Genomic DNA, 27,974 nt, shown 5'->3' on the forward strand with positions numbered 1-27,974 from the left:
CATTGTCATGATCCACAGTGAGTAAAACTATTTGCCAAGGGGCTAGAACTTGATAGTTACAATGGCTAGAATAAACAAGAGTAGAATATCTTTTTTAGTTTGAATAAATAAAAGAGACAAAGGGGCTGATTTATCCTTTCATGACTGGCAGTAGGTTTTGGGCATTTGAAGTTTTAATAAACCCCTCCAAATGAAAACCCAGCATCCATACACACACCCCTCCCTACTTTCACATAAATTCTATATACCCATATCTATACTAACTATAGAGTTTAGTATCACAATAGCCTTTGATATTATGTCTGTCCATAAAATCATCCAAGCCACTCTATTATAGTCATTAACTGAATCAGCATCACAACATCACCCGGCAGTGCATTCCACAACCTCACTGTCCTGACTGTGAAGAACCACCTACGTTGCTTCAAATGAAAGTTCTTTTCTTCTAGTCTAAAGGGGTGGCCTCTGGTACGGTGATCCACTTTATGGGTAAAAAGGTCCCCTGAGATTTGTCTATTATGTCCTCTAATGTACTTGTAAAGTATAATCATGTCCCCTCGCAAGCGCCTTTTTTCCAGAGAAAACAACCCCAACCTTGGCAGTCTAACCTCATAATTTAAATCTTCCATCCCTTACCTGAAACAACGGGCCGGTGCGCCAATAAGAAGAAAACTGCACTACCTCGGGATTCTTCCAGCAAGCACCACAGAGCCATCTTCCGGCTCCTTCTATTTACAAATTTCCCAGGGCAAATGCAGTTTTCTTTTGATAGAAGCACTTGCCCGTGGTTTCAGGTAAGTACATGTGATTAATTGGGGGTGCCTAACTTTTGGCACCCTCAAGTTAAAAGCCCTTTCATTCTCCTTTAAAAAATTGTCTGAATCCTTTCAAACACATTTTAATGAATTGTTACTGGTATCAGGTTTGATACATTTTTAATTGAGTTTAAACGTTCCTGACTGTTAGGAAAGTGTTCCTGACAAACAAGAAAGTTTTTATAAATAAGGGAAATAGACTGCTGGGTCTTCTTTAGGATTTTCCAGTTGGATTCATGATAATTCAGCTAAATTAATTAATGAAATATACAAATTTTTACAATATGTTGACACTAAGGGGGTTATTTATCAAAGTCCAAATTTATCTCAATATTTTCTGCTACAAACTCTGATCAAATCCGCTCAGGTTTTTTACACTTATTTATTATTACATTTTGCCGAAAATTTTCTTTGTGGAAAAATAGATTTTTGCGATTCTTTTATCCAATTTTCACAATTTTTTGGAATTTTCATCTGAAAATTCCGAAAATGTTGGGGTATTGCACAAAATCCAGAGCACATCCAAAAATCCTTGGGACTTCTCCCATAGCTTATATGCAACCTGACAGGTCTAAGATGCCGGATTTTCAGATTCTGACTTTTCCATCTTCTGAAAAATTTGTGATTTTTTAAAAGTCTAATTTTATTTTTAAAAAAAATCACACATTTTTCGTAATTTTTGTGTTTGGAGTTTAGTAAATAACCCCTAACTGTTATTACAACAACAGGAATGGGGATAGTTGTTGTCAAGTTGTGCCATAATTAGTACTTTCTACTCACCAAACACTGTTCTTGCAGGGACAGACTCTCTGTTCAACCAGAAAGACACCTGAGACAAAATAACGGTCATGATGCAGGGCAGATAAGTCTGGATCACAAAATAGCCAATCTTTCGTTTCAAATGAAAATGTGTTGTCATCACTGTGTATTCACCTGCCAGACACAAATGCAAACATAAATCCTTGTTGTAATTACATACACGGAACAATGTACATTACCACTTTCTAAATTAATGAGTAGATTGTATCTGATCTATTTCAAAGACAGGATATCACTATAATGACTTAGTATTGAATCTTTAGTCCATCTGCAAGAAAATTTAATCTTGAGCAAATACAGATACAGAATATGCACAGCCGTGATTAGATGAATATTTAATAGGGCCCTATTGTAGATGTAACATCTCTTATTGTTTCCTATTTATATTTTATATGTTTGCTTCCATGGAAATTTTTTTTTTAACAAACTCCCAAAACTGTATCCCCTTAATTTAGCAATAAATCTGTAAGAAACGTCGGTGCTGACAAGTCACAACAAAATTGTGTGTTTTTTTTTTCAAATTATTGCCTGGAACAATCAACATTATCGAATTGTCACCTCAACAACTCAAATCGACTGAAAACCAGCATCAAACAGCCTGAAACTATAGAGACTCATGAAGGCACAAATCATGTTCCAATGGTTAAAGATTTCGACAGGTTTTAGCTGGAGTATTTTTTTGAATTTTTAACAGCTTCAGAGCATATTAAATCTAAAAAAGATTTAGTTGTTTTCCTCTAAACATTTTCCCCTTTAAAAACTCACCCAGAAAAATTTGAGGATTAATAAATATGCCCATAAGACTAGCAATATACTGTATATGCCCGAGTTGGTGGGTTCTTGACACCTTGAAAGGTGGGAAAGCTGGTGCCCCAGTTTGTGCATATTGCAGCAAAAAACAAGATTGTGTTTATTGCAGTGAAAGCTTTTAAAATTTACACTCCCGAGGAAACTGTACTTGATTCCATCTCATTCCATCCATGGAGGAGGAAGGAGTAGTTAATTAACTTTTCTCAGTTAATCCCCTACACTTTACAGTATAATGAATTCCTCCTTATCTGTAAACTTAAGATATGGGCTATGCTAAGGTAACGGTGAGGTTTGTTTATACAGAGTTTGTTATGTCTCTTTGAATTCCAGGGGCCCATTACTACAAAGTAAGTGCAGAATAATGGCATATGAATGAAGAATTTGGATTTCCGAAACAATGTAACAGACCTGGAGCTGATTTCTGCTATGGATCAATGAGTGAGTGCAGAGAATGTGCAGTGTACAGGTATGGGACCTGTTATCCTGAATGCTCGGGACCTGGGGTTTTTCGAATAATGGATCTTTCCGTAATTTGGGTCTTCATGCCTACTAGAAATTCATTTAAACATTAAATAAACCCAATAGGCTGGTTTTGCTTCCAGTAAGGATTAATTATATCTTAGTTGGGATCAAGTACAAGCTACTGTTTTATTATTACAGAGAAAAAGAAAATCATTTTTACAAATTTGGATTATTTGGATAAAATGGAGTCTATGGGAGACAGCCATTCTGTTATTCGGAGCTTTCTGGATATCAGGTTTCTGGATAAGGAATCCTATACCTGTACATAGATAAACAAATACTGCTTTCAATAGCAATTGCATTTACAAATACCATAAGCTAAAACCATCAAAGAAATATAAATATACCATAAAGTTGTATAGAAAACAATTGTTTTCATTCTGCAAATAATTTTTGGGGGATGATTACCTTTTAAAAGAATTTCTTTTGTACAACAATGTTGTGGGCTATTGTATTATGTTACACACCATTAGTAAGTAATTTTTATGTTTCCCAGCATGTAAAAGGGCTGGTATAATCTGAGAATGTTGCTCTTTCTCTCAATTTACCCAATGTTCCCAAAAGTACAATCCAATAAGCATAAGAAGGAATTACTTTTTCTGGAAGGACAAGCTTTTAAACATACCTACGGTATCTCAAAGTGTATTTATAATTACTTAACATTATATAAGGTCGTACATATGGGAAAAAATACATTTTCCATGCTTCACATATATTATAAAATCAGCAAGAATGTTGGTAAAGACCTACTGTTTTATAGCTGCTTCTGAATTATATTTCCCAGCAGGCTGTTAGGGCATTTAGCAACATTCAGACTTACAAGCTGGGCCTGGCCTGGCCACCCAGTATCAAAAGGGCATTTCGGACAAAATATTATCACTGGTTTGTGATGTAAAATCAAGTATATGCTACGATTCAGTTAATTCCAATCTCCAGTAAGTATTAACATAGTTTTGAATTCAGCTTACAATGTATTTACTGACCTGTGCTGGATTTTATGGTTTCTTTACCAACTAAATGGCCCAAAAGCACATACTGATTTAATCGAGATCCATCTGGTGCCACCACTACAGAATCTGTGGCATTCCGTGTCCATACATAGGTCACTTCAGAAGTTGTGTAGGCATCTGTAAAAAGACCAAATAGGGCACTGCCGATCAATATTGAGCATATGTCCAAAGGCATTACAATATTCACATACATGGCAGATAACTCTTCTGCAAAGGCTTTCCACTAGATCTTGAAACTTTGCTGATTTTAGAATCTGCTTCTGTTTATCCACAAGGACATTAGTTGGGCAGTAATGTTAGATAATCAGGCTTTGCAGGCCAGTTAAGTTCTTCCACCCACATCACAACAAACCCATTTTTGTACGTGGGGGAACTATTATTCTGAAATAGGTAGTTGTTGAAAGTAAGGAGTACAGAATTGTTAAGAATGTAGTCCTTCTTCAACAAACTTCACCAAACTCTCCAGCTGAAACTTTACATGTACATGGTGATGTTAGATTTGTTTACTTCTGAACACCCATAAAAGTCCAATGTTCTCTATATTCATTTTAGACAAAGCTCCCAAATACTTTTAGCTAGAAATATGTCCAGGTACTTGCCTTTGACTGTTATATAGGCTTCCTTGGTCACAAGGTTTTTTTTTTATTTTTTTTTTCATTTTTCTCTATCTTGAAGATAAGGGTTGTCATTTGTGTTGGGGGGTTTTTTTCTATAAACAAAAGGCAATATAAAAACTCAACGAAAACTAAGAAAGAAAACTACAGCACTGGGGAAAGATTGTGCCATACTATAGAAATCTTATAGACAAGTGCACAACTGAAATCGACACACTTTGGGGCAAATTCACTAACCTCCGAAAATTCGCCAGTGACGGCTTTGCTCACATCACAACACTTCACCAGGAGTAGATTGGGCTAGCGTTACTGCGCCAAGCGAAGTTGCATATGGCGGGAAGTTACAGTTCAATGGACGCATATGTTGCAGCAAATACATTACACTACACAAGCCCGGGAAATCTTAATTAAGTAAAGCGTTTTAAGCTAGCGTTTTTTGGGACCTAGAAAAATTTTCAACTATTTTTTAAGAAAGTCCTATCTACTCTATTGTACTTTGCCTGGTCTGAGGTGGCGAAGTCAAGTCTGGCGCAAGAGGTAACATTCGCACAATCCACATCTTAGTGGATTTGCGTAGATACATTCATTCACCAGAGCGCAAATTCGCCAGACATTAGGGAGCGAAGTACCTCTAGAGTCTATCTCCTTCGCTAGCGAAGTTATGCCAGCAACCATTAGTAAATTGGCAAAGTTCCGAAATTATGTCACGCTGGCGAATTTTCCCCAGCGTTAGGCACTTCGCCCTTTGGTAAATTTGCCCCTGTATACATGTACAGTATGTGCTTTCGTTATGGCAAGAAAGCTCCAAACCAGTGTTCCAATTATGGAAACAGCAGACACTCTCTTTATGTGATGATAAACATTGTTTATACACCATTCTTGGTTAATGTTTCCATATTTTAAATGCTAAGTTAAAATAAATAAAATACAAATTATTATATGGAATATTTAACATCTTAAGATAACAGTATTCAAGACTGCCTGTGCTTTCTACAATTACATATAAAATGCTTAAGCTTTGTATCCAGACAGATGAATACAGTAGGAAACATTTAATATAAGAAGGATTCACAATCTGGCTGCTTATGAGTTGTTAAGAGGGAATGTACATGCCTGAAAATTGTTTTCTTATTTTAACTAAGGAAAAAAGCAGCACGATGCATCATGGATGTATTTTCTCCCACTGTATACAGCCTTTTATGTTAGCCTTCTACAGATCCAATTCAATTAAGAGTTTGCAGAGCATCGATCCATGCAATCAATACAAATACAGTTTTCTTAAAGGGATACTATCATCAAGATAGAAAATTCTGATCTGTCTGATAAGTATCTGATAAGTATTATGTTCTATACAGCGGTGTAGAGGGACTTTAATAAAACATGAATTCTTTTTTTTCTGGCTGCATAGATAATTTAATCTCCTTGTCCTATGGGTGAACCATGTCTGCAATGGATAATAATGAGATATATATTTTATATATATATCTTTAATATTTTATATTGGCTATTTGTGTTGTATAAGGTGCTGACATTACCATCACTAGATCATTAAGGGGTAAAAGTGTGATTATTATGCTGTGATAAAACTGTACTATAATTTAAGTCATTGCTGATGATTTCTCTAATTTCTTAACCTGTTCAACCTGCATCAAATATTTGCTGTCCATTTTGTTTCACTTTAAAAAATATAGAAACAGCATAGATATTATAAATATGTTCCCACCTTGCACATTCCAGAGTGAAGATCCAGGGTTCAATTAAGACTGATTTTTGCTTTTGCGTGTATGTAGAAAAAAAATCAGTTTTATGTACTTTATTTTTGGACATTAGATTAAGGTCTAGATCAGCTTTATTTAGGATATTAGGTTAAGGTCCAGGAGCAATACTACCGGTAGCTTTATTTTGTGCTACAAGCTGTACAAATGCAAATATGGGAAGTGATTTGTAGATATTTTAAGCTGCATGTAAACGTCCTAAATATATATATAATTTTCCTGAATAAAATGTGAATCTATCTGTAGTGCAAAAGCCTTTATTAGGTAGGTAGAATTGTGTCCTGCCCTTGACAAACAAATGGAGCATATTTTACTGATGAATAGAGATCATACAGTTCATAAACTTCACCTTTGATTTTCTTGGGAGGAGTAATAAAGAGCACCAGGATGACACAATAGCTGTATTTTTAGAACAGCATTTGATTGGTTGAATTGTATTTACCAGGAGCTCAGAGGTTTTTTACCAGCACACAGTATGTCACTGAATCATGTTGCCATTATGACCAGTTAAGCATCTCACTGCTTAATTAGTGCATCTCTTTAACTACCTCAGTCTCATATGAAAAATAAAACAGTGCATATAAATACTGCATACCATATGCTTCCAACGTCATTTATTTTTAAAGGGGAACATTATTTTGATCAGTACAGCATAGTCATGCTGCCAAATGAATTCTGAACCAGCTGCTTTTGGGAGCAAAACTCTCTCCCGGGTATGGCTTTCCCAAAGATTAGAAGCTTAAGCAAAAGACTGGGCACAATGTCTGTAGCTGATGGTTCAGCACATTCACTAAATGGCACATGTGGCACAGAGACAAAGTCCTGCTAAGATGAGTGAACACTTGGCTGTTATCCAGCACTTTGAACATTTTTGGACACCTGGTGTAGCACAAAGCAGCCAAAAACTGAATCTAAATGAATTTAAATCAAAATTCTGACAAACCTAATAGTTGGAGGAGAGCATTTTCTGTACAATGCATAAGGAAAGAATTATAAATAATAATAAATATGTTAACTGGAGTTGAAAAAAGGAGCATCAGCCCTACGTCAGACAAAAGAGACTAAATCACTGGTGGTGCAACAACTTGGCATCCCTTCAGAGAATATAACTTTCCTTCACCTTTTCCTTAATAAGGAAAACTGGAAAACTAAGGGCCATTATATTCCAATAGTGTGGTACAGCATGTTCATTTCTTTACTTTGTGTATATATATATATATATATATATATATATATATATATATATATATATATATATATATATATATATATATATATATATATATATATATATATATATATATATTGGATATATCTTTTATAAAGATATAGATTTACTTACAGCTTCCAAATTTTAATGGACAAGCATGAGCATCCATGGGAAAATCTTCTAAATGCATGGGACATTCAGCTTGGACAGTGAGCCTGAAAACCAGAGAAATACAATAATTTTGTTCAAAACCACAATACAAAAAGATGGCTGCACAAAAGAAAAGAACTTGTGGTGACAGAGATAACTTACTCTGTTCTGCTAATAGCATAATTCCTATTTAAATTGTCTCTTGCACATTAATTTCATGTGCTCCTTCAGAAGACATTTATTCTTAACATCTACACCTTGAAACTAAACACATATGCATAGCTTGTACATATTAAACATGTTAATAGATCTTTGCAATGTTTGTCGTATTAACAATTAACAGAAAGACACTGAGCCCCTGCAGACAGGTTATGAAAGATTTGAAAATGAAAATAGACATATAATCATAATCAAATGGATTTCCAATGTACAACAATTTTACAAACACATCAAAGTATTTATTTTTAAAATTATTTCAACCTTGGCCTTCACAGAGAATCATACCCTTCTGCCAAATCGAGACAGAAATCCAGACAGGTCAAGCAGTTTTCCAGGGCAAATAGATAAAAGTGATTGGAATTATTTTTGAATTGGAGTTTTCAAAACTTGGACTTTTGAGCTTTACCAAATGAAAATCTTGAAAATACAAATAAAACAACTGGGAAGCTAAAAGCTGGTGAGATTCTGTGGAATTCAATGGGACGTGTATTTTCAAAATTCTACCTGTTTTAAAATTAAAAAAAATAATAATAATTTTGCAGGTTCATTCAAAAGAGAAGAATGTGATTTTAGTGTGAATGCTGTGGTTTTTTTTAAAGCATGATTTTTGAACAAGTTAGCGTAAAAGAAATCAGAGTTTTAAAGTTTTTTAAATGTTTCCCACATTCAGAAAATACTTGAAAATACTATATATTTATTTAAATCTGTCTCTAAAGGTCTAATTCTTTCTCCCCCACTAAAATTGTATAAAATCATCTTTTATCCAGAACAAATTGTGTTTTCCCCTCTATTTACTAAAGTAGTTTTGGAGTTTCTGTAGGGTTCATTGAGATGGAGCAGGTGCCAAACTATTATAACCTACAGACAAAAGTTTATTTTAAAGGTCATCTACATCTACAATAGCATCATATGTATTATAATAGTGCAAAATTGCAAAAAAAAAAATGTATATCTAGGCTTTTGAGGTTTTTATATGAAGGAATGGGTGTAGGTGAGAAGGCAAATCTTATAATACTCTTATAATAACCAAAGGAAAGATATATTATTTTTAGTAATGGGCAAATTTGTCCTGTTTTGCTTTCGCTCAAAAAGTCACGAATTTCAATTGGCAAAAAATTATCGAAATCCGAATTTTGACGGCTGCATCAATTTTGACGTCTGCATCAATTCTGACGCTCACGTAAATTTTGACGCCGGCATTAAAGTCAACGGGCGTCCGAATAATGTTGATGCACAACGGTTTTTACGCAAGAGACTTTTGCGACGCGCGTCCAAAATTTTTTGACGCGGGTGAATTTTCGCAGCAGTTCCGCAAATTTATTTGCCAATGGTGAAACGTGGAAATTTGCCGCAAATTTGCACCTGCTGAATTCATTCACCCATCACTTATTATCTTACATACCTATTTTTCATAATGTGTTCTTTAGACAAATACTAAATGAGGAAATAAAAATGAGCAGTGTCCCTCAAAGCAACATAACCCATTAGTGATGAAGAATTTCTGTGTTTTGCAATTTGTTTCAGGCATTTAAACAACATTCATCTTTCTTCAACTCAGCATATAGTACATTTGGCATGAATTGTGACACAGCTTTCCCCTTGAGGAATTTGATTTTATCAGAATTACACTTGTGCAATAAAATGTACTTTTTACCTGTATGGATCTCTACTAGTGATGAGCTAATCTGTCCCATTATCGTGAAACAAATTGAAGTCAATGGGCATTTTTAAGCGCAATAATTTTTATGCGTGCAACAATTTTTCTTGCTTCAAATGTATTAAGGCCAATGGACGTTTTTTCTTATGGTGACTTTTTTGTCCTAATGCGTTAAAGTCAATGGGCATTTTTTCTTATGGTGACTTTCTTGTCCTTATGCATTAAAGTCAATAGGTGTTTTTTGTGATGGCAACTTTTTTGTCCTCATGAATTAAAGTCAATGGGGGTTTTTTCCTATGTCGACTTTTTTACCCTAATGCGTTAAAGTCAATGGGCATTTTTTCTTATTGCGACTTTTTTGTCCTCATGCATTAAAGTTAATGGGTGTTTTTTCTTATGGCGACATTTTTGTCATGATGCATTAAAGTCAATGGATGTTTTTTCTTATGGCGACTTTTTTGTCCTCATGCATTAAAGTCAATGGGTGTTTTTTCTTATGGCGACTTTTTTGTCATAATGCATTAAAGTCAATGGACATTTTTTCTTATGGTGACTTTTTTGTCATAATGCAATAAACTCAATGGGTGTTTTTTCTTATGGGGACACTTTTTTCATGATGCATTTAAGTCAATGGGCGTTTTTTCTTATGGCGACACTTTTGTTATGATGCATTAAAGTCAATGGGCGTTTTTTCTTATGGTGACTTTTTTGTCATAATGCATTAAAGTCAATGGGCATTTTTTTTTTAGGGGAATTTTTTCTCTGCAAATTTTCCGCTGCAAATTTTGGGTGCAGTTTCACAAAAAAATTTGTACATGGCAAAATGCTGAATTTTGCCGCAAATCCATTGCTGGTTAATAAATTGGCTCATCACAAATTTCTACAATGGACACTAGATACTGTAACTAAACAATTAAAGAATTTGGGAGTTGCAGCACAACATTGTATATCTGGAGAGTTAAAAGACGTGAATTAGACTTTAAAAACTTGAGCAATGTTATACTGAATTATGAAAGGGAATTGTGTGAAACGAAAAATACTTTAGAGTTATTAGCTATCTGCTATGAAGGGAAAGGCCATTCCACACAGACTATTCAAGGAAGAGGAAATCACTTTCCAAACCATAAATAAGTTCATCGTTCTAGTGTACATCCCTAAAAGCTTTTAAAAACCATTACAGAAACACTCATCTTTCATTTGATCCTGTTCCAAGTTAAATATTTTTCATGCAGCTTCTACAACATTTTATATGATAATGCGCCACAAAGCCTCCTTGGTTAATTCAGTGCTCTTTAAAGGAGAAGGAAAGGCTAAAATTAAGTAAGCTTTATCAGAAAGGTCTATATAAATACACCAGTAAACCCTAAGAGTAATGCTGCTCTGAGTCCTCTGTCAAAAGAAACACCGCATTTCTTTCCTTCTATTGTGTACACATGGGCTCCTGTATCAGATTCCTGTTTTCAACTGAAACCTCCAGGGCAAGGCTTGAGCATGCTCAGTTTGCTCCTCTCCCCCTCCCTCCTCCCATCCCTGCTGTAATCTGAGCTCAGAGCTGTAAGTGAGCAGGGAGAGACTCAGGCAGGAAGTGATGTCATACCAAGGTTATATGGCAGCTTCTATCCTAAAAAAGCAGAGACAGTGTCTAGAGCAGTTTACTCAGGTATGGTAAAGCATTCTGCAGAATAAATATAGCATTCTAGCTGGCACTATTGTGGCTAATATGTTGGCAATAAACTGTCTTGGAGCTTTCCTTCTCCTTTAAAATTAAAACCCACAATCCGTCTTTGTAAAAGAACGGCCTTTTATGTCCACAAAAAAAGACAAGCCACATTACCTTAATCTTCCCCCACCTTTCTCTAATGGAAATATAGGGAGGCAAATATTTGATTGTTTTCTTTAACACACCAACCCTCAATTTCTAAAAAAGACTTTACTGATTTTGCTCGCAGTTTTTACTTTCGTTATTACTTATTCCTACTGTGTTATAATCCAATAATAAGTAAGAAGGAGCATGACCTAGCAGTCCAAGGATGTTGTTTACTGTTGTTCATTGGTGTGGGTTGTAGGAATGAGTAACTATTGTGAATCCATGCTAGAATTCCTCAATGAAGCCTGAAAAAGAAGTCACTTTCTAAGGCCTGCCTACAGCTCATTTGCATTTTGAAGAGACAGCTACATTCAATAAAGTGCAAATCGTGTTAGTTTAGGGAATTTCTGGTTTGAACAACTGGTAGAAAATTATTTTTGATTTGAAGTTGCCACCATGTTTGAAAGAAAATGGCAACATAGGGGCCTTTTATTTATATAAAGAACAGTTGTATTATAATGAAAATGAGCTTCTCTAGAGCTAAAGTGCAGAGCTTCTCTAGAGCTAATGCACAGAGCTAAACATGCCTTAACCAAAATGTAATTTTGCCTTTGACATTTGCAATGACTCCACAAACTTTTGTGTTGTGTGATCTTTTACACAAATGCCTTGAGTTCATTCATCATTAGGGTTCAGTAGAGCAGTACTTTAAGCAGGAATCCACAGAGCTGGGACTTATAGACTGTGCAAAATATACTGATAAAGATAGAATAACAATTATCCAAGAAAGTCTGAGGCTACTGTAAACCTTCAGTCAAATAAAATACCTTAAATTAGCTGTATTGCAAGGGTTCTTTGTAGCAATATAATTGGTATGGAAATGTTTTTGTCAGCATGAGCCACAATGACTAAATATGCCACTCTCAAGACAAACATCTAACAGAAAACTGTTCTGCAGAATGAAATACTGAGCATATAATCAATAGGGATGTAGCGAACCGCCGATAATGTGTTCGCGAACGCCGTTCGCGAACACCGGCAAAAAATGCGAACAGTTCGCGAACAGTTCGCAAACTTCGAACATCCGAAAATCGTTCGATTCGAACGATCGAAGGATTTTAATCGTTCGATCGAACGATTTTCGTTCGAATCGAACGATCGAAGCCATTCGATCGAATGATTTCATTCAATCCAATGGCTTCGATCGTTCGGTTCGAATGAAAATTCTTCGATTTTAGCGATCGAATGGTCGAACGATTTTGACGCGAACGCCTATTGGCGAACGACGCGCGACGTTCGCGAACTTGCGGTGGACGCGAACAGCCGATGTTCGCGCGAACAAGTTCGCCGGCGAACAGTCCGCGACATCCCTAATAATCAATGTTTATTTTTTCCTGAAATATACATAAATAGTGTTTTAAATACTCATCCTGCTATAATAACTCAACCAAGCTTTTAGACATTGTAATTCCCTGCTGAAATCATCTTGCTGGACTAGGAAAGTCATTAAAGGTGGCTCATCTATCAACCATTGACACTTTGCACTTCTACACAAACCCACAGCAATTATCCATTAGATGTGAAGGTCTAATACAAGTAAGAAAGTGTAAGCAAATATAGGATTGCTTGCTATGAACCCATGGCAAACAATCACTTATTTTTGGGCATTTAACGTACAGGTATGTTGTGTAAAGCAAGAAAAATGTTGAGCTGTTTGGAAGAAACACAGAAGTAAAATGAGAAAATGAAAGGTCTCCAAAAAGCATTTACTTTACATGGAAGCTTGGAATGTTTTTTAATACCCATACTTCTGTTTGTAGAGGTTTTTTTGGGGCAGTTCATAAATATGTATTATAAAACTCCACTGAATTGAATAGTCAGCCCCCCCCACAAGTTAAAAAAAAAGCATTGGTGGCCAGGGCCCCCTACAATATAAAAAATAAAAAACATTTTTAGTCAGGCCTCCCCACACAAGTTAAAATAACATTGGTGGCCAGAGTCCCCCCTCCACAAGTTAAAGAAAAAACACTGGTGGCCAGGGTGAAAGTTTTTTACTTATTTGATTTCCATCTCCCCACTAATGTCAGTAAATTGCAGACTTCATAGGGGGGGGGGGCAGCAGCTCAGGTGCCTGCACATTCTTTCTACTGAATGGTCACTGAAATCGAAGTCCTGGTACAGCTGCACAGGGGTTGGATGGGTCAAGTTTGAACTTCCCCTCCAGCTTATCCAATTACAATGCTGCTTTCCCGGGACTTAAACTTCATTGACCAATGAAAAGTATAGAAAGCTATTACAGTAAAGATGATGTTGCACGTAAGCTCCACCCTCCCTTCTGAAGTCTGCAGCTCTCTGACAGCAGGTGCAGAAGAGCCAGGGTCCCCCTAAGACACAAAAGTCTGTGGGGCCAGTGTCAACAGCCCCCCTGTCCCCCTATTGGTGGCCCTAATCACTGGAAAGGTTTTTATAGAATTATACAGAATTTTTTACTCACATTATACAGGTATGGGACCTGTTATCCAGAATGCTTGGGACATTTGGTTTTTGGATAATGGATCATTCTATAATTTGGATCTTCATACCTTAAGTCTACTACAAAATAATGTAAACATTAAAGGCCTTATTTATCAAAATCTAAATTTTTTTAATATAATTTAAAAAGTCTGACCAAACTAGAATCCACATTTGGAGCTTATTTATTATTATAAAAAGCACAATTTAATCGGATCGGGGACAAACCCCCAAAAATTTAGTGAATTCCAAATCCTAGATTTTTTCTGACTTTTTCTCGAATTGCTAAATTTTTTCGGGCTTTTTCCCGAACAAGCCTGAATTTTTGTCAGAAATATTGAAAGTTTTGGGCAAATTCCAGGGCAGACAACAGAAAATTCTAAATAGGATAGGAACCTCTCCCACTGACTTATAAACAACCTTTGTAGGTATGGAATGCTGATTTGGATTCAGACTTTTTCCATTCTAAATAATAAATCTCAAAAAAAAATTCTACTAAAAATTCAGATTTAATATTAAAAAAAACAACTCAAATTGTTATAAATAACCCCCTTGGTTTTGCTTCCAATAAGTATTAATTATATCTTAGTTTAGATCACTTACAATATGCTGTTTTATTTCTACAGAGAAAAAGGAAATCATTTTTAAAATAATTTGTATTATATGGATAAAATTTAGTCTATGGGAGATGGCCTTTCTGTAATTTGGAACTTTCTGGATAATGGGTTTCTGGATAACAGATCCCATACCTGTTTTATTGTTTTATTATGGCACAGCAAAAAAAATATTTTATTACTAAGTCAGGCCCATGGACTACTGTCAGCTACAGCTTCCAACACACTTTGCAGGTAGTTAACAGTATGCAACAACATGGCAATATACTAAGCGATATTAAAAATACTAATACTAGTCCTTAAAACACAGTCTTTCATATATAACGTGGCATGTAAATATCCAAAAGTTAAGTAACATAAGGGAACATTTCATTTCTCTTGGATCAAAAACCTTATTCCATTAAAAAAATACTGATTACTTAACATGGTATCATTTATAAATGATGGTCTTGTGACATTTACATAACCCTTGGCATAAAGACCTCCATTGTGGATTTGTTGTACTAATTTAGAATTATCCATATGAATAAATTATATTTAGAACTTCCATGTGGCATGTAAATATCCAAAACGTGGCACGTCCCTCTGTAGCGACATGAGGGAGGTAGCCGTACACTTTCATGCCTTGTCTTAGGCTAAAGTAATACAGAACATACAGAGGTATTTAAATGTAGAAGAACAAATTATAGACAGCTATTGTCTATAATTGTCTATGATATCCCAAATTATTTTTTTTTTAAGAAACAAATATTGGCAACACTTCACAGTTTGAAAGCATCATTGAGAATGCCCAAAATCAATACACATATTCTATGGGTATTACAAAAAAACCGGCGCCGTGGTTGTGTGCATTCGCGCTGCGCGGTGGTTGTGCACATGCACACACACAAAGTTTTCTTCTGCGACCTCCGACAAAGGGTGTTGCGGCATTAAGAGCCACATGTGGGTGCGGACCTGAGCCCAGCGGGTTTTTTCCCAGTGGCCCGCCGGCCCAGTTCGACCCTGAAAAAGGTATTTTTAAAAAAGGTATCAAAATAACCACAGCTACTGTCATATTCTTTTGAAAAGAATATTCTGATTACAAAAAACATTTACTGAAGTTAAAGTTAAAACAACCATTTATGGAACTATTCAGTGATGGGCGAATCTATTTGGTAGGCGCAAATTTGCGGCAAATTTTCACATTTCGCCGCCAGCAAATATTTCCACCAAACAGCCGCAAAAATTCGACACGCGTCGGAAAAGTCGCACACGTTCCATCACGCGTCAACATTATTCGGACCACATTGACTTTAACGCCAGCTTCAAAATTGATGCAAGCCTCAGAATTGATGCGGGCATCAAAATTCGGGTTTCGCAATTTTTTTAACGGGACAAATTCGCCCATCACTAGAACTATTCATACACGGAGTTTAATCTTTGATTCACAAAAGTTTAATTCACAATTATTTAGCACTGACCTTTTCTACAGTGAATGACATCTGATATACATCCTTGCCAAGAGAACACTGTGTCATCAACATTTATTACTTCAGTTCCATATATGCTTAAGACCTAACGCCAGATGAATATTTATTTGAGATGAGCATCCCCCATTATGCTAAGCCATATGGTATGTCAAATATGACATTAGACAATTCAAAAATGATCCACTTATAATTCTTTGCTCCCCATAATTCGGTCAGTGCTCCCATCAATGTACAGGTGTTCCCTCTAAGCAAATCCTTTATTTTATGCATGAATGTGGGGAACAGTATGAAATGCCTCAGCAAATTCTAAATAATACATCAACTGCAGGTTATGAATAAATATTAGATTTTCTAACACAGCCTGTCCTTTCTGTATTGATTACGATGTATTGCTGTACAGAATTTCAAAAAAGCCCTTTAAAGTGCTTACCCTAATATAGATATCAGCTTTACTAGTGTAGACCTAAATACACTTATTATCCAGAATGCTTGGGGCCTGCGGTTTTCCAGATAAGGAATCTTTCTGTATTTTGGTTCTCCCTACCTTATGTCTACTTAACAATCATTTAAACATTAATTAAATCCAATAGGACTGTTTTGCCAATAAGGATGAACTATATCGTAGTTTGGATCAAGTGCAAGGTACTGGTTTATTATTACAGAGAAAAAGCAAATAATTTTTAAAATTTTTAATGAATTGATTATAATGGAATCTATGAGAGATAGCCTTCCCATAATCCAAAGCTTTCTGGATAATGTGTTTCCAAATAACAGACCCTATACTTGTACCACATATATGCAAATTAAATTATTTGTTAATGTAAAGACTGACGTCATTACAAAGAGTTGTCTGGTTTAAACAGAAGTCCACTGTGCTTAATATGAATTTTTTTAGTTTAGAGGTGCCATGCAGCAAAAGAATTACAAGACTTCCGTCTGGTTTTAAAATAGACCATATGCAGTCTCCAACAGTTGGGAATTTAACCCCTCAGAAGGGTAAGAACCAATATTACAACAAGCAAATCTCAACATCATCAGTATTATGAGAGTCACTTGTACTGATTCTTCTTTTGGAGTTCCTCCTGTCCTCAGCAGCAGCAGCTTCTACCTGGTCTGGAGACTTTTTAGGATTAGTTTTACATTGTGTTTTTAATTGAGTCTTCTTAGTCAACCTGAATTGTTTCTAAAATGTCCATTACAATGTTCTTGTAACGGTGGGCATGCTACATTGTTTCCCCTCAGGCGCCGGTTCCTTAGGGCGCGCAGAATTTAGCGCAGTCACGCTGGCGTGATGACGCCAGCGCGAAATGGCGCGAACATTTAATAGTATAAAAGGCTCATTAGGGCTACAGGTCTTTGCCCGTTATAGGATCTTGTTTCCTGGTGCTTCTGAGCTTAGTGCTATTCCTTTTATCTGATTCTGCTTCCTGTTGTGACCCCTGCCTGGCTTTTGACGATTCTGACATCTGTATCCTGACCCCTGCCTGATATCCGACTCCACCTACTCTATATCCCTACTGATTGATCTCCTGGTTTGACCCTTGCCTGCCTGACTCAGTTTTGTATTCTGCCTACCCCGACCCGGCCTGATCTGACTATGATTCTGCCTATGCCTTGTACCGTGACCCTCTGCCCAAAAGACTCTGCTTTACAGTTGTGCCCCTTAGCTTGTTCAGAACCTCTCGCTTTGCACCTCTCTTTATAAGACCTGGCGGCATCCAATTAGCTGAGGGCTCCTCCCGAGGTGAAAGGCGGCTGTTAAAGGCAGAAGTAAGAGCTGAGAACAGGGTGCTTAGCATCGGTTCTGAATTTAGGGTGCCAACCGTGATGGTTCTTTAGTCATTAACTGACTCAATGCTATGAGGTTTAACAGTTTTTTTTCTCTATTAGGAGCACTTAAATTTGAATAACTATGCATATGTTTTACTTCTAGAAAATATTTTTTAAAGATCTCTGTTTTGCAAGGCAACAATGATCTGTATACTTCCTATACCAGATTACAGTTTACTCAAAGCCTCTTTGTTGCATCTTGGCTCAAGTTCTACCCAAGGTCTACCCAATGTGATTTAAAGCCATTATGATATATGCCCTTGAGAAATGTGATCATTTATCACTTTTCTTTAAAAATAGTGTTTTTTGATAACTTGACATCTGCAGCCCTACCGGTTCTACGGGGGACCCTGTATTGAAATTTAAACTTTCTACTTACTCTATGCACTGGTCTGGGTTAAGAAATCACTATGTTTAGCGTGATCTTTACTCACCACATGACCAACTGCAGCGGTGTAAGTAATGCAACCTGGGTGCAGGATGTGCCCCTCAAACTGTGCACATGCTCATGCAAAAAAAAATTCCCAGCTGTCCCACCTCTGATTTATTGCACTCTTGGCAGTTAAACCAATTACACAAAGCATTCAGATTATCTACCAAAGATAAAAATATCTAGTGAATATGTATTCACTGGAGCAGAGGATGAGTGCAGAGACCTATGACAATACAGAGAATGCAGAAGGTAGTGTGCAAAAAAAGTATTTGACTGCAGTATGTTTTGTACTTTATTCAGGGGCTTCTGCTTTGAAAATTACCCCTATTAGTTGCCCGGCGACAAATCTCCACTTCTTTGGGGAAACTAATCTCCCTGAACTACCTCCACTGCCTTCCTGCTGGCTAGAATGAAAATCTTCGGCGGGATGGCACTCGGAGCGATTCATTTTCCGAAGTCGCCCGAAGTTTCCTCGTGAGGCAACTTTGGGCAACTTTGGAAAACGAAGCGCTCCGAGAGCCATCCCACCGGTGATTTACATTAATGTTCAGGGAGATTAGTTGCCCGAAGAAGATAAGATTTGTCGCCGGGCAACTAATCTCCCCGAATTGCAGCATGTCTCTGCCCTAAAATGTTGCTATCATTAGGCTCTAAGGGGCAGGTTTATCAGTATTCCCGTTTTGATTTTATTTTACTTTGAATCCCGTTTTTTGTGGCAAAAAAATATAAAGTTCACCCTTTAAAATCTGCCGAATTCACATAGGAGTCAGAGGGAGTTGTAGTTTGAAATTTCCAGCTATTTTTGAATTCACATTTTCGAAATCAATTTGAAATTTCGCAAATGAAGATGAGAATGGGATCTAACTGTGTGCAAGTGTTTGAGATCTGATGTGTTAAATAAATCAATAAGCTCACATTTGAGATATTTGAATTTTCTACTTTTTTTTCTAGTTAGAAGAATATTGGAGAATTCAAAACTCTGCCACCAGCAGTCATACTTTCAGGGTATCTTCTGTGAATTCTTCTTATTTCCCTAACATTTATTTCAAACCTTTCAATAGTTTATGATTATTGTAACTATTTAAAAAAAAGTACCAGTTGATGTCCAGTACTGCCATATCTAACAATACAGTGCAGCTGTCTGAAAATTCTAAATACTATTGTTGCACCACAACTGTACATGCAGAGTACGGTATCTGATTTTACATTTGCCTTCTGATAGAAAACTAAAACTCTTCATTTCCTTGTTTCTCTACCTTTCTTGAAACCATTACTCCTAATATGCAAACGGTTTTTCATATTGAGCCATATTAAAATGATCCTTTTATTTCTTGTGGTTTATGATAGCTAACAGACAAACACATGCATCCATTTTCCTGCATTATTCACTCATTTATACAGTCATAAGCCTTAAACTGTTTTGCATTTTCTTTAAATGTTAATTGGTATAATTAAACAATGCTATGCCACAGCTTTCATACTACATTTGTGAAGCTGTATTTGCATTTTTGCAGAAAATGTTGCTCTTCAGCATTCTACTTGCATTTTAAATTTTTTAAACAAACTCAAATTATGCACACTCCACTGGATTTAACATAAGAAAACCTAGCTTGTGTAAGCAAAGTTGTTTTTGCTGTCTTGTCGTACAGAAGAATTGCAAGAATGATTCCCAAGAAGAACAGTTTTTAATTATAAAAAGAAAATATACCTCATAGTATACAAGAGAGTCCCGTCATCTTGAATTCTTAACAGCTTATTTGGCATGGTCATGTTGTGGGCTATAGACTTCTTTCCGTTATGGAAGAATGTGTCAGGAGTCCAAATTTTATTTGCCATTAGGTTGTTTAATCGAAGAATATGCATTGGTCCTTTAAATCTCAGCCGTTCATCTTGCCAGTTTTGACGAAAAAAGACATCAATTGTATATTCCTATTTTTGAAAGAAAATGTGAGGTTATTCATGGATAGCCATTCATTCAAAGTATGATGCATCATTATCCCTTTTTACAATAACACATTTCTGGGTATATTGATGTATGCAGTAGTGCATTCCAGGAGTATTTTCAGCACTAAACAATGAAATCCTTATTTATAGTAATAAGTGATTCAGTCCTATTTCACTTTGCCAAAAAAATCTCAAAACTGCAGAAAAGTTTTGGCTAAAATTCACAAAATGCATTACCAAATGCAAGTCAATGGACATTCTTACTCTTCATTTTTTCACACAAAATCCATTAAAGTCAATGGACATATTTTTTGTAGCATTTTTTATTTTCCAGTGCAAAATAAAAAATTTTCATTCAAAATGCACTGAAGTGAATGGGTTTTTTTTTTCACTTTTTGCCATAATTTCACTTCTGGTGAAAATTTTGACTTGTTTGCTTATTTAGGTACACTTATTTGTATTGGTTGATATTTTGCTTTGATGGTCCTAGAGCTAGACCGAAACAACACTCTACTCCACACGTATGTATTATATAAAATAAACTGATTTCATGTCCTGTTCTTAGTGTAACGTCTCCATAGGGATAGCGAGAATTATCGCTAGTATAATTTTAACACAGTTCATTAATTTGTAAGACATAAGGAGTCATTTTCACTTACTAACACCTGAATCAGAAGTGAAGAGTAATGCGAGACCCAGGGTAGAATTGTTCTTTGCAGTTGTGTGCCCCTAAATGCTCTCGAAAATCTGCCCCAGTCCATAGTAATTGAACCAGTATGTTTCCCCGAACAAATGTATAGTGTTGATCCATAACTTATTGGAATGACGCACAAGTCACACATGATTCTTATGTGCCTTCCCACTGCCTGTCCCTCATGAATCTATTGCTGCCAAATGCAGGTAGCACTGTACTCATGGGGCTGGGCACAGGTCTCTGCACTATGAAATGAAGCACGGAGACCTGCAGCAATTCATTTATCCTGAAAGGCGGTGCTCTAAGTTCAAAGAAATGGTGTACTGAGACTATTTTTTTCCTGTTGCACACCATCTTCCCAGCGTTAACTGATCCTAATAATGTAGCTTTTAGACTGACTTTTAGACTTTTATTGTCTGAAAACTTGTCAGGTAGAAGCAAGTAATAACAAAGAGAAGAAGAAAAAGGAGCTAAAAGTTGCAACAGAAAAGCCTGCCTGGGCTTTCTCTTGTTTTATTTTTGTGACCATATTCCTATCATTTTGTACACTAAAAAGAAAAGCTGTCATAGACGAGTAATCTTATTTGCTTGTATTGTTATAACACAAAAATCCTCAGGTAGCACAACCTCCACATATTCTATAAGATTAGCTATTCTCTCAGGGCACAGCCTTATTTTCCTCATTCAAACAATTCTATTTCCAATTCCATTTCTTCAGTTTTCACTATTGATTTTCACCTGAAGCACACACAGACTGCGGATGACCACTATATCAAATGCATACAGTATAGAGGCTCTCAGACTATTATTATCAAAGGTCTATTAGCCCACTGCAAACTTGAAAAAAGGCCACACAGGCCTGAAATGTTGTTCGTTTGAGATCCAAGCCAGAAATCCAATAAAGGCTTTTTAAAGATTATATACAATTTGGATGGTACTGTGATTTCGTTTTGCATTGCTTATCCGGTTGGAGTGGACAACCTTGCACGTGCACCTGTCTGACAAGTTTGTGGTTTGGGTGAGTGCTGACCAATTGTTCCAGTAGGATTTGTGGATGCAAGTCAATGGGTTAGATTGAAGTCATATAAGCTTATTTTACCAACCTTTGCCCTCTCACTGCCACCAGATAACATTAGATCTAATCTACAACAATGTCACACCCAATCTAAAACAGCATCAGCTTCTGGTCTCTGGTGACATCACTTGTGGTTTTATTTTGATCAGTGGGTGGCAGATGGGGGTGAAGAAAAGGCTATTCAGGGTTGGATTCAGTAGTGTGCGTTGCATGAGTGGTCATGGTTCTACCCAATTAGAACTCTCTACTTTACAATCTCTACAGATGTGCATTGTAAAATTATGGAGGAAATCATGTTGGGTGCCCATTCAGACACACAAAATAGGTAATGTCACCAGTTCGAGGTGCAGAGCACAGATCGGTACTCTTTAAATGAGCACTAAGGGGCGCTTTTGCACCCCATAGTTCTCTTGCACCAACAATATGCACTTGTATCTCTTTTATTTTTGCCACATTATCATTCTTTTGAAATGTTTTAGCTTTTTAAGGATGTTACCATGGTTAAATCTGTGTCTATGCACATCTAAAAATAAAGCAGTAAAATTATTCAGAGCGAAAGAGAATGACTCACCATATCTGTATCAGAAACAGGACCAAAGCTTGTCACGTAGATATCAGTATGGACTTCTGTTACTCGGTCTAAAAGAAAAGACCACCGGATAAAGTCAATAACAAATACATCCATTAAAATTCAGCAGTAGAGTCGACTGATTTTCATAATGCTGATTACCTTTAAGAAGTATACCATAATTAAAGGGATACTGCAATCATTTATTACCTTATTTTTTAAAGTTTTTAAACACCACTTGGACATCTGAATTTTGTTTCATGATCACATACCTTCTACACAGTGATACGTGTTCTAGTATTTCACAATTTGATGTTTCTATAAATACACAGAATAATAACTTTTCATTGTTACAGATTTTTCATTGCTTCACTTGGGCCAGATTCAATTCAGTGAGAAAAAGGTTTATCCTGTGAAAAGTCCTAGACGAGTCATTTGAGACTCAATTCAATTCAGAAAAACTTATCTCGCTGGTTATCACGTGAAATCTCTATTGAAGTCTATGGAAAAAAACTGGAACTGAATTTGGAGAAAAGTTTTTTGTCCTTGAATTGAATCTTGTCCATGCATTTTTTTAGTGATGAACCGAGATACATTTTTCTCCCTGAATCGAATCTGGCCCAATAGTCACTCACAATTCATAATAAAAACCCTGGTCATTAAGGAAATTATTTTTATGAATTACCATAAACATAGTTTGTCAGCGTAGGGTAAATAAAATTTTTTGAAAATGACTGGATAGGCGCCGTTAAATAATTACTATTAGAGGTAAACTTATCATTCCACACAGACACATTTCCAAGGTAATTGTGGCTGCCGGAGGTGTTGAATCTGACACAATTGATCCTGATGCTTCAAGGTTCTCACAATTGTTTGTGTTCAAAGACAGCGTTGCGGCACTTCTGGCTCTCTGCATCAAAATTATGTCAGTTTGTTATTTTTTTTAAGCATAAGTCTGCTCTGCCTACTGACAAGTCCACACTGGGAACCCTTGAATTATAGCTTGATGGTGCTGTTAGCTTCCAAGTTCCACTACATCAGTAAGTGCAGTTGATCATGATTCCGAACAGGAGGCTAGACGCCTGCATTGGCACCAAGTATTACCAAATCCACTCTGTTGGGATTCAGTCAAATCCTGAATCCTTCTTGAAGGATTTGGCTGAATACCAAACCAAATCCAAACCTGAATTTGCATAAATAAGGACATGGAGAATTAAATGTTTCTTGTTTGTGTGATGAAAAGTCACATGTTTTTGGAGATTTGGATTTGGCTGAAAAAGGCTGTATACTTTGACGCATCCCTAAACACGACTACTGCAACTGCATTGTTTTTTGTTGTGGTTTTAATGCTGACACCAGAAATTAAGCCTTATTTTACATCTACCATAATATTGTCTTTGCATGCTATCTATAATTTTGCCATAAAAGTATTTACAGATGCTTTTACATTATCCATCTGATCCCCCATATTCCTCTCTGAGGTTGCTGCCATATTTGAGCTTCAGTAGTCTGTTAGCATTAGAAACTCTGACATGTTGAGAAGGGACAGTCAGGTTTGCAAAACAGTCAGGTTTAGGAACTTCAAGTGATAATTACTTACAAAAGCAGCCCTATGAGTGAAAAATTATCAACATGAGCTATAGGTAACTTTTGATGTACATTAATATTTTGAATAATATTTTTTAGTGTCCGTATCAATGTTTTGAAAAAGAGCCATTCGCTTGAAACATGTTGTTAATACCATTGTCTGCAGAATAGTTTCTTTCTACATTGCCTGCTGTATTTCCCTGTGAATCACATGTATTTCACAAGGACCAGGTACCTGCATTCCCTTGTGTCTACACTGTCAGCCGGGGTTTTGCTGATTCTCCAAAATGTTACTGATTCTCCAAACATGTTGTACTGTTCTCCTGATATCTCCCTGGGGTCTGACAACTGCATACTTCTTATAAACTCACTCAGAACTATACGCTATCCATTGACTCTGTGGGATGCTAGCAGAGTGAGAATCTAATTCAAAGGCTGTAAGTTTAATCCTGCCGGATCTGGTTTTGTTTTTCTGCGGAGAGGACAATCTCAAAAAAAGGAAATCAGCCGGGGATGTGAGAAGATTTTGATGAAACACTGTTAGGATATTACCATTTCTGGCTAAGGTTTTAGAAGAAGGGAATAAACATATAATTTAAAAGATGAAATGTTTCATATGAGTCATGTCCAAGTTGTTGGCCTCCAGCTGTTTCTGAAATATAACCAAATAAAATGTGTTTTGTGCAGGTTGGATGTCCCTGCCGTATATGTCAGTTAAACGAAATCAAAGCCTAAAACTGAGTATTGCTACAAATGCTGTATTTTAAATACTAATGCTCCACAGAAGCTCACCATCTTAGATCATGTAAGCCCTCTTTTGAGTGTCTGTCATAGAATTTGATACTACAGGGCTGATGAATAAATTATGGCACAGTAGGCAGTGATTTTGGAGCTGCCATGTAATGTGAATCTGAAATATTTTTAATCAGCCTAATCAGTACCATGACTTTTACATTCTATATCTACAAAATAGAATAGTCAGTCCCTAAATATGGTAATGTAACTGACAGCAGCCAAGGCAGCCAACAGTGTTATGAATCAGCAGAAAATAAGATGGGGAGCTGCTGGGAGCATCTTAGTATTCAAAAATCTTTGAATACTAAAAACTGATCATCAGACTCAATTGTGTTTGTTGCTATAATTCCCAGTATGATATTCAGGCCCTATTTTTTTGGTGCAACTGCAGGTGATTGCTGCAGGTTGCTGTGAGTATCTTAGAGCTTCATGGTTTGGAGGTGATGGTAGGAAGATAGATGTGCCAAGCATGGTATATGTAATTCATGGGACTTTTTGCACAACTGCCTGTGGCCAAGAGCAGCTGCATTGGAGGTTGTAATTGACTCCCTGTGTGAAGGATTTCTCCATAAGTGGTGAGAATAATGTCCGTATAATGCATTAGCATACACTTCCAAACATATGAATTAGAACACTGCTGCCTTATTTCCCCTTCTATCAGCTATATATATGAATATGTGAAAGAATGTCTGTGTATAACAGTGATCCCCAACCTGTAGCTCGCGAGCAACATGTTGCTCTCCAACCCCTTGAATGTTGCTCTTTGTGTCCTCAAAGCAGATGCTTATTTTTGAATTCCAGGCTTGGAAGCAAGTTTTAATTGCATAAAAACTAAGTATAGTACCAAGTAGAGCCTCCTGTAGGCTGCCAGTCAACATAGGGGCAACCAAATAGCCAATCACAGCCCTTATTTGGCACCCCAAGGGACTATTTTATGCTTGTGTTGCTCTCCAATAGGGATGTCGCGGACTGTTCGCCCGCGAACTAATTTGCGCGAACATCGACTGTTCGCGTCCGCCGAATGTTCGCGAACGTCGTGCGACGTTCGCCAATTTGGGTTCGCCTTAGCTGGCGCTTATTTTTGACCTCTCACCCCAGACCAGCAGATACATGGCAGCCAATCAGGAAGCTCTCCCTCCTGGACCACCCCCACACCCCCTGGACCACTCCCCTTCCATATATAAACTGAAGCCCTGCAGCGTTTTTTCATTCTGCCTGTGTGTGCTTGGAAGAGCTAGTGTAGGGAGAGAGCTGTTTAGTGATTTGAGGGACAGTTGATAGTAACTTTGCTGGCTAGTAATCTACTTGATACTGCTCTGTATTGTAGGGACAGAACTCTGCAGGGATTTGAGGGACATTTTAGGTTAGGTAGCTTTGCTGGCTAGTAATCTACCTTCTACTGCAGTGCTCTGTGTGTAGCTGCTGTGGGCACTGCTGCTGATCTCTCATCTGCTGACTGCTGTAATAACCCAATAGTCCTTGTAAGGACTGCTTTTATTTTCTTTTTTGTTTTTTTTACTTTGCTACTGTAAGAGCCCAGTGCTATTAGTCTAGCTGTGTTGGGGAGTGGGACTGGTGTGCTGCTCCTCCTAGTAGTTCACCACTACCAGCACCAACCAGAGTCAAAATTGTTACAAAGTATCTTATTTGCACCTGTTAGCTGTTCTGAGCTCTCTGCCAAAAGCTAATTAAGTTAGAAACTGTTTTTTTTCTGGCTGTTCAGTTCAGAGAAAAGAGGGACTGGTGTGCTGCTCCTCCTAGTAGTTCACCACTACCAGCACCAACCAGAGTCAAAATTGTTACAAAGTATCTTATTTGCACCTGTTAGCTGTTCTGAGCTCTCTGCCAAAAGCTAATTAAGTTAGAAACTGGTTTTTTTCTGGCTGTTCAGTTCAGAGAAAAGAGGGACTTTCCAGTACAAAAGAGGGACAGGGGGTTGAGTGGTCAAAAGAGGGACAGTTGGGAGGTATGCAAGTGCCACCTAGCTGTGTGAGCTTTTTCACATTCTGTCTAAATAACAATAATAATTCCGTGTCCGTAAACATCACCTGAGTGATGTTTTTACAGCAGCAATAATATATTCCGTATCCACTACTGTATACGTTGCCCTTGCAGGCATTGTTTGCCCAGTCTTTAACCAAGTGCCACCTAGCTGTGTGAGCTTTTTCACATTCCGTGTCCAGAAACATCACCTGAGTGACGTAGTGTGATTTCTGCCCTTTACAGAACAAAACGCAGCGCTGTGTCAACAATGTATTTTTCAGATACATTTTTGCCCTTGATCCCCCTCTGGCATGCCACTGTCCAGGTCGTTGCACCCTTTAAACAACTTTAAAATCATTTTTCTGGCCAGAAATGTCTTTTCTAGCTTTTAAAATTCGCCTTCCCATTGAAGTCTATGGGGTTCGCGACGTTCGCGAACCGTTCGCATTTTTGACGCAAGTTCGCGAATATGTTCGCGAACATTTTTTCCGACGTTTGCTACATCCCTACTCTCCAACTCTTTTTACATTTGAATGTGGCTCACGGGTAAAAAAAGGTTGGGGACCCCTGGTGTATAATGTGGAACACTTTTTTTGTAACCTAATAATGTGTTATTGATGAACTCAGCATGTTTTCACGACAAAAGTTTGTGCTAAAATTGTTAGACTTTTATAACCACTTTGATAAATGCTATTATTGACTAAGTGGAAGTCTGGCCTAATATGTTTAAAACAATCAATGAGGCTTAAAAATCTGAACTGAAATATAATCGCGTTAATTCCCAAATCAAATTCCTGGGCATCTATCTAAATAAGGATATTAACACGAGCCTTCGTTATGCATTGCCTGTGGCCATTGTCCAGATATTCTACAGTAGTGACTAGGGCAGCATGAAGGTACAGTTATCTATAATATATAATATAATACATTATAATACATTAACCCTCACTTAGGCAATACCTTCTTCCCATTGTCCAAGAAAAATTAACAGACTCCCCAGGTTGGGATGTAAAGGGCCACACACAGCCTTATTATAAGCATTTAACAAAATACAAATATAACC

General features: G+C 36.9%; 1 protein-coding gene across 1 annotated transcript in view; it reads right to left on the reverse strand.

Moving 5' to 3' along the window:
* The window catches only part of gabra2.S (gamma-aminobutyric acid (GABA) A receptor, apha 2 S homeolog), a 63,578-nt gene that overhangs the window by 14,300 nt on the left and 21,304 nt on the right, over nt 1-27,974 (reverse strand). Inside the window, 5 exon segments of the mRNA NM_001093962.1 lie at nt 1,596-1,748; nt 3,950-4,093; nt 7,708-7,790; nt 19,974-20,194; nt 22,550-22,617. Coding sequence (NP_001087431.1) covers nt 1,596-1,748; nt 3,950-4,093; nt 7,708-7,790; nt 19,974-20,194; nt 22,550-22,617 — 669 coding nt within the window.

This window comes from Xenopus laevis, chromosome 1S, assembly GCF_017654675.1.
Source record: "Xenopus laevis strain J_2021 chromosome 1S, Xenopus_laevis_v10.1, whole genome shotgun sequence".
NCBI classification, from domain to species: domain Eukaryota; kingdom Metazoa; phylum Chordata; class Amphibia; order Anura; family Pipidae; genus Xenopus; species Xenopus laevis.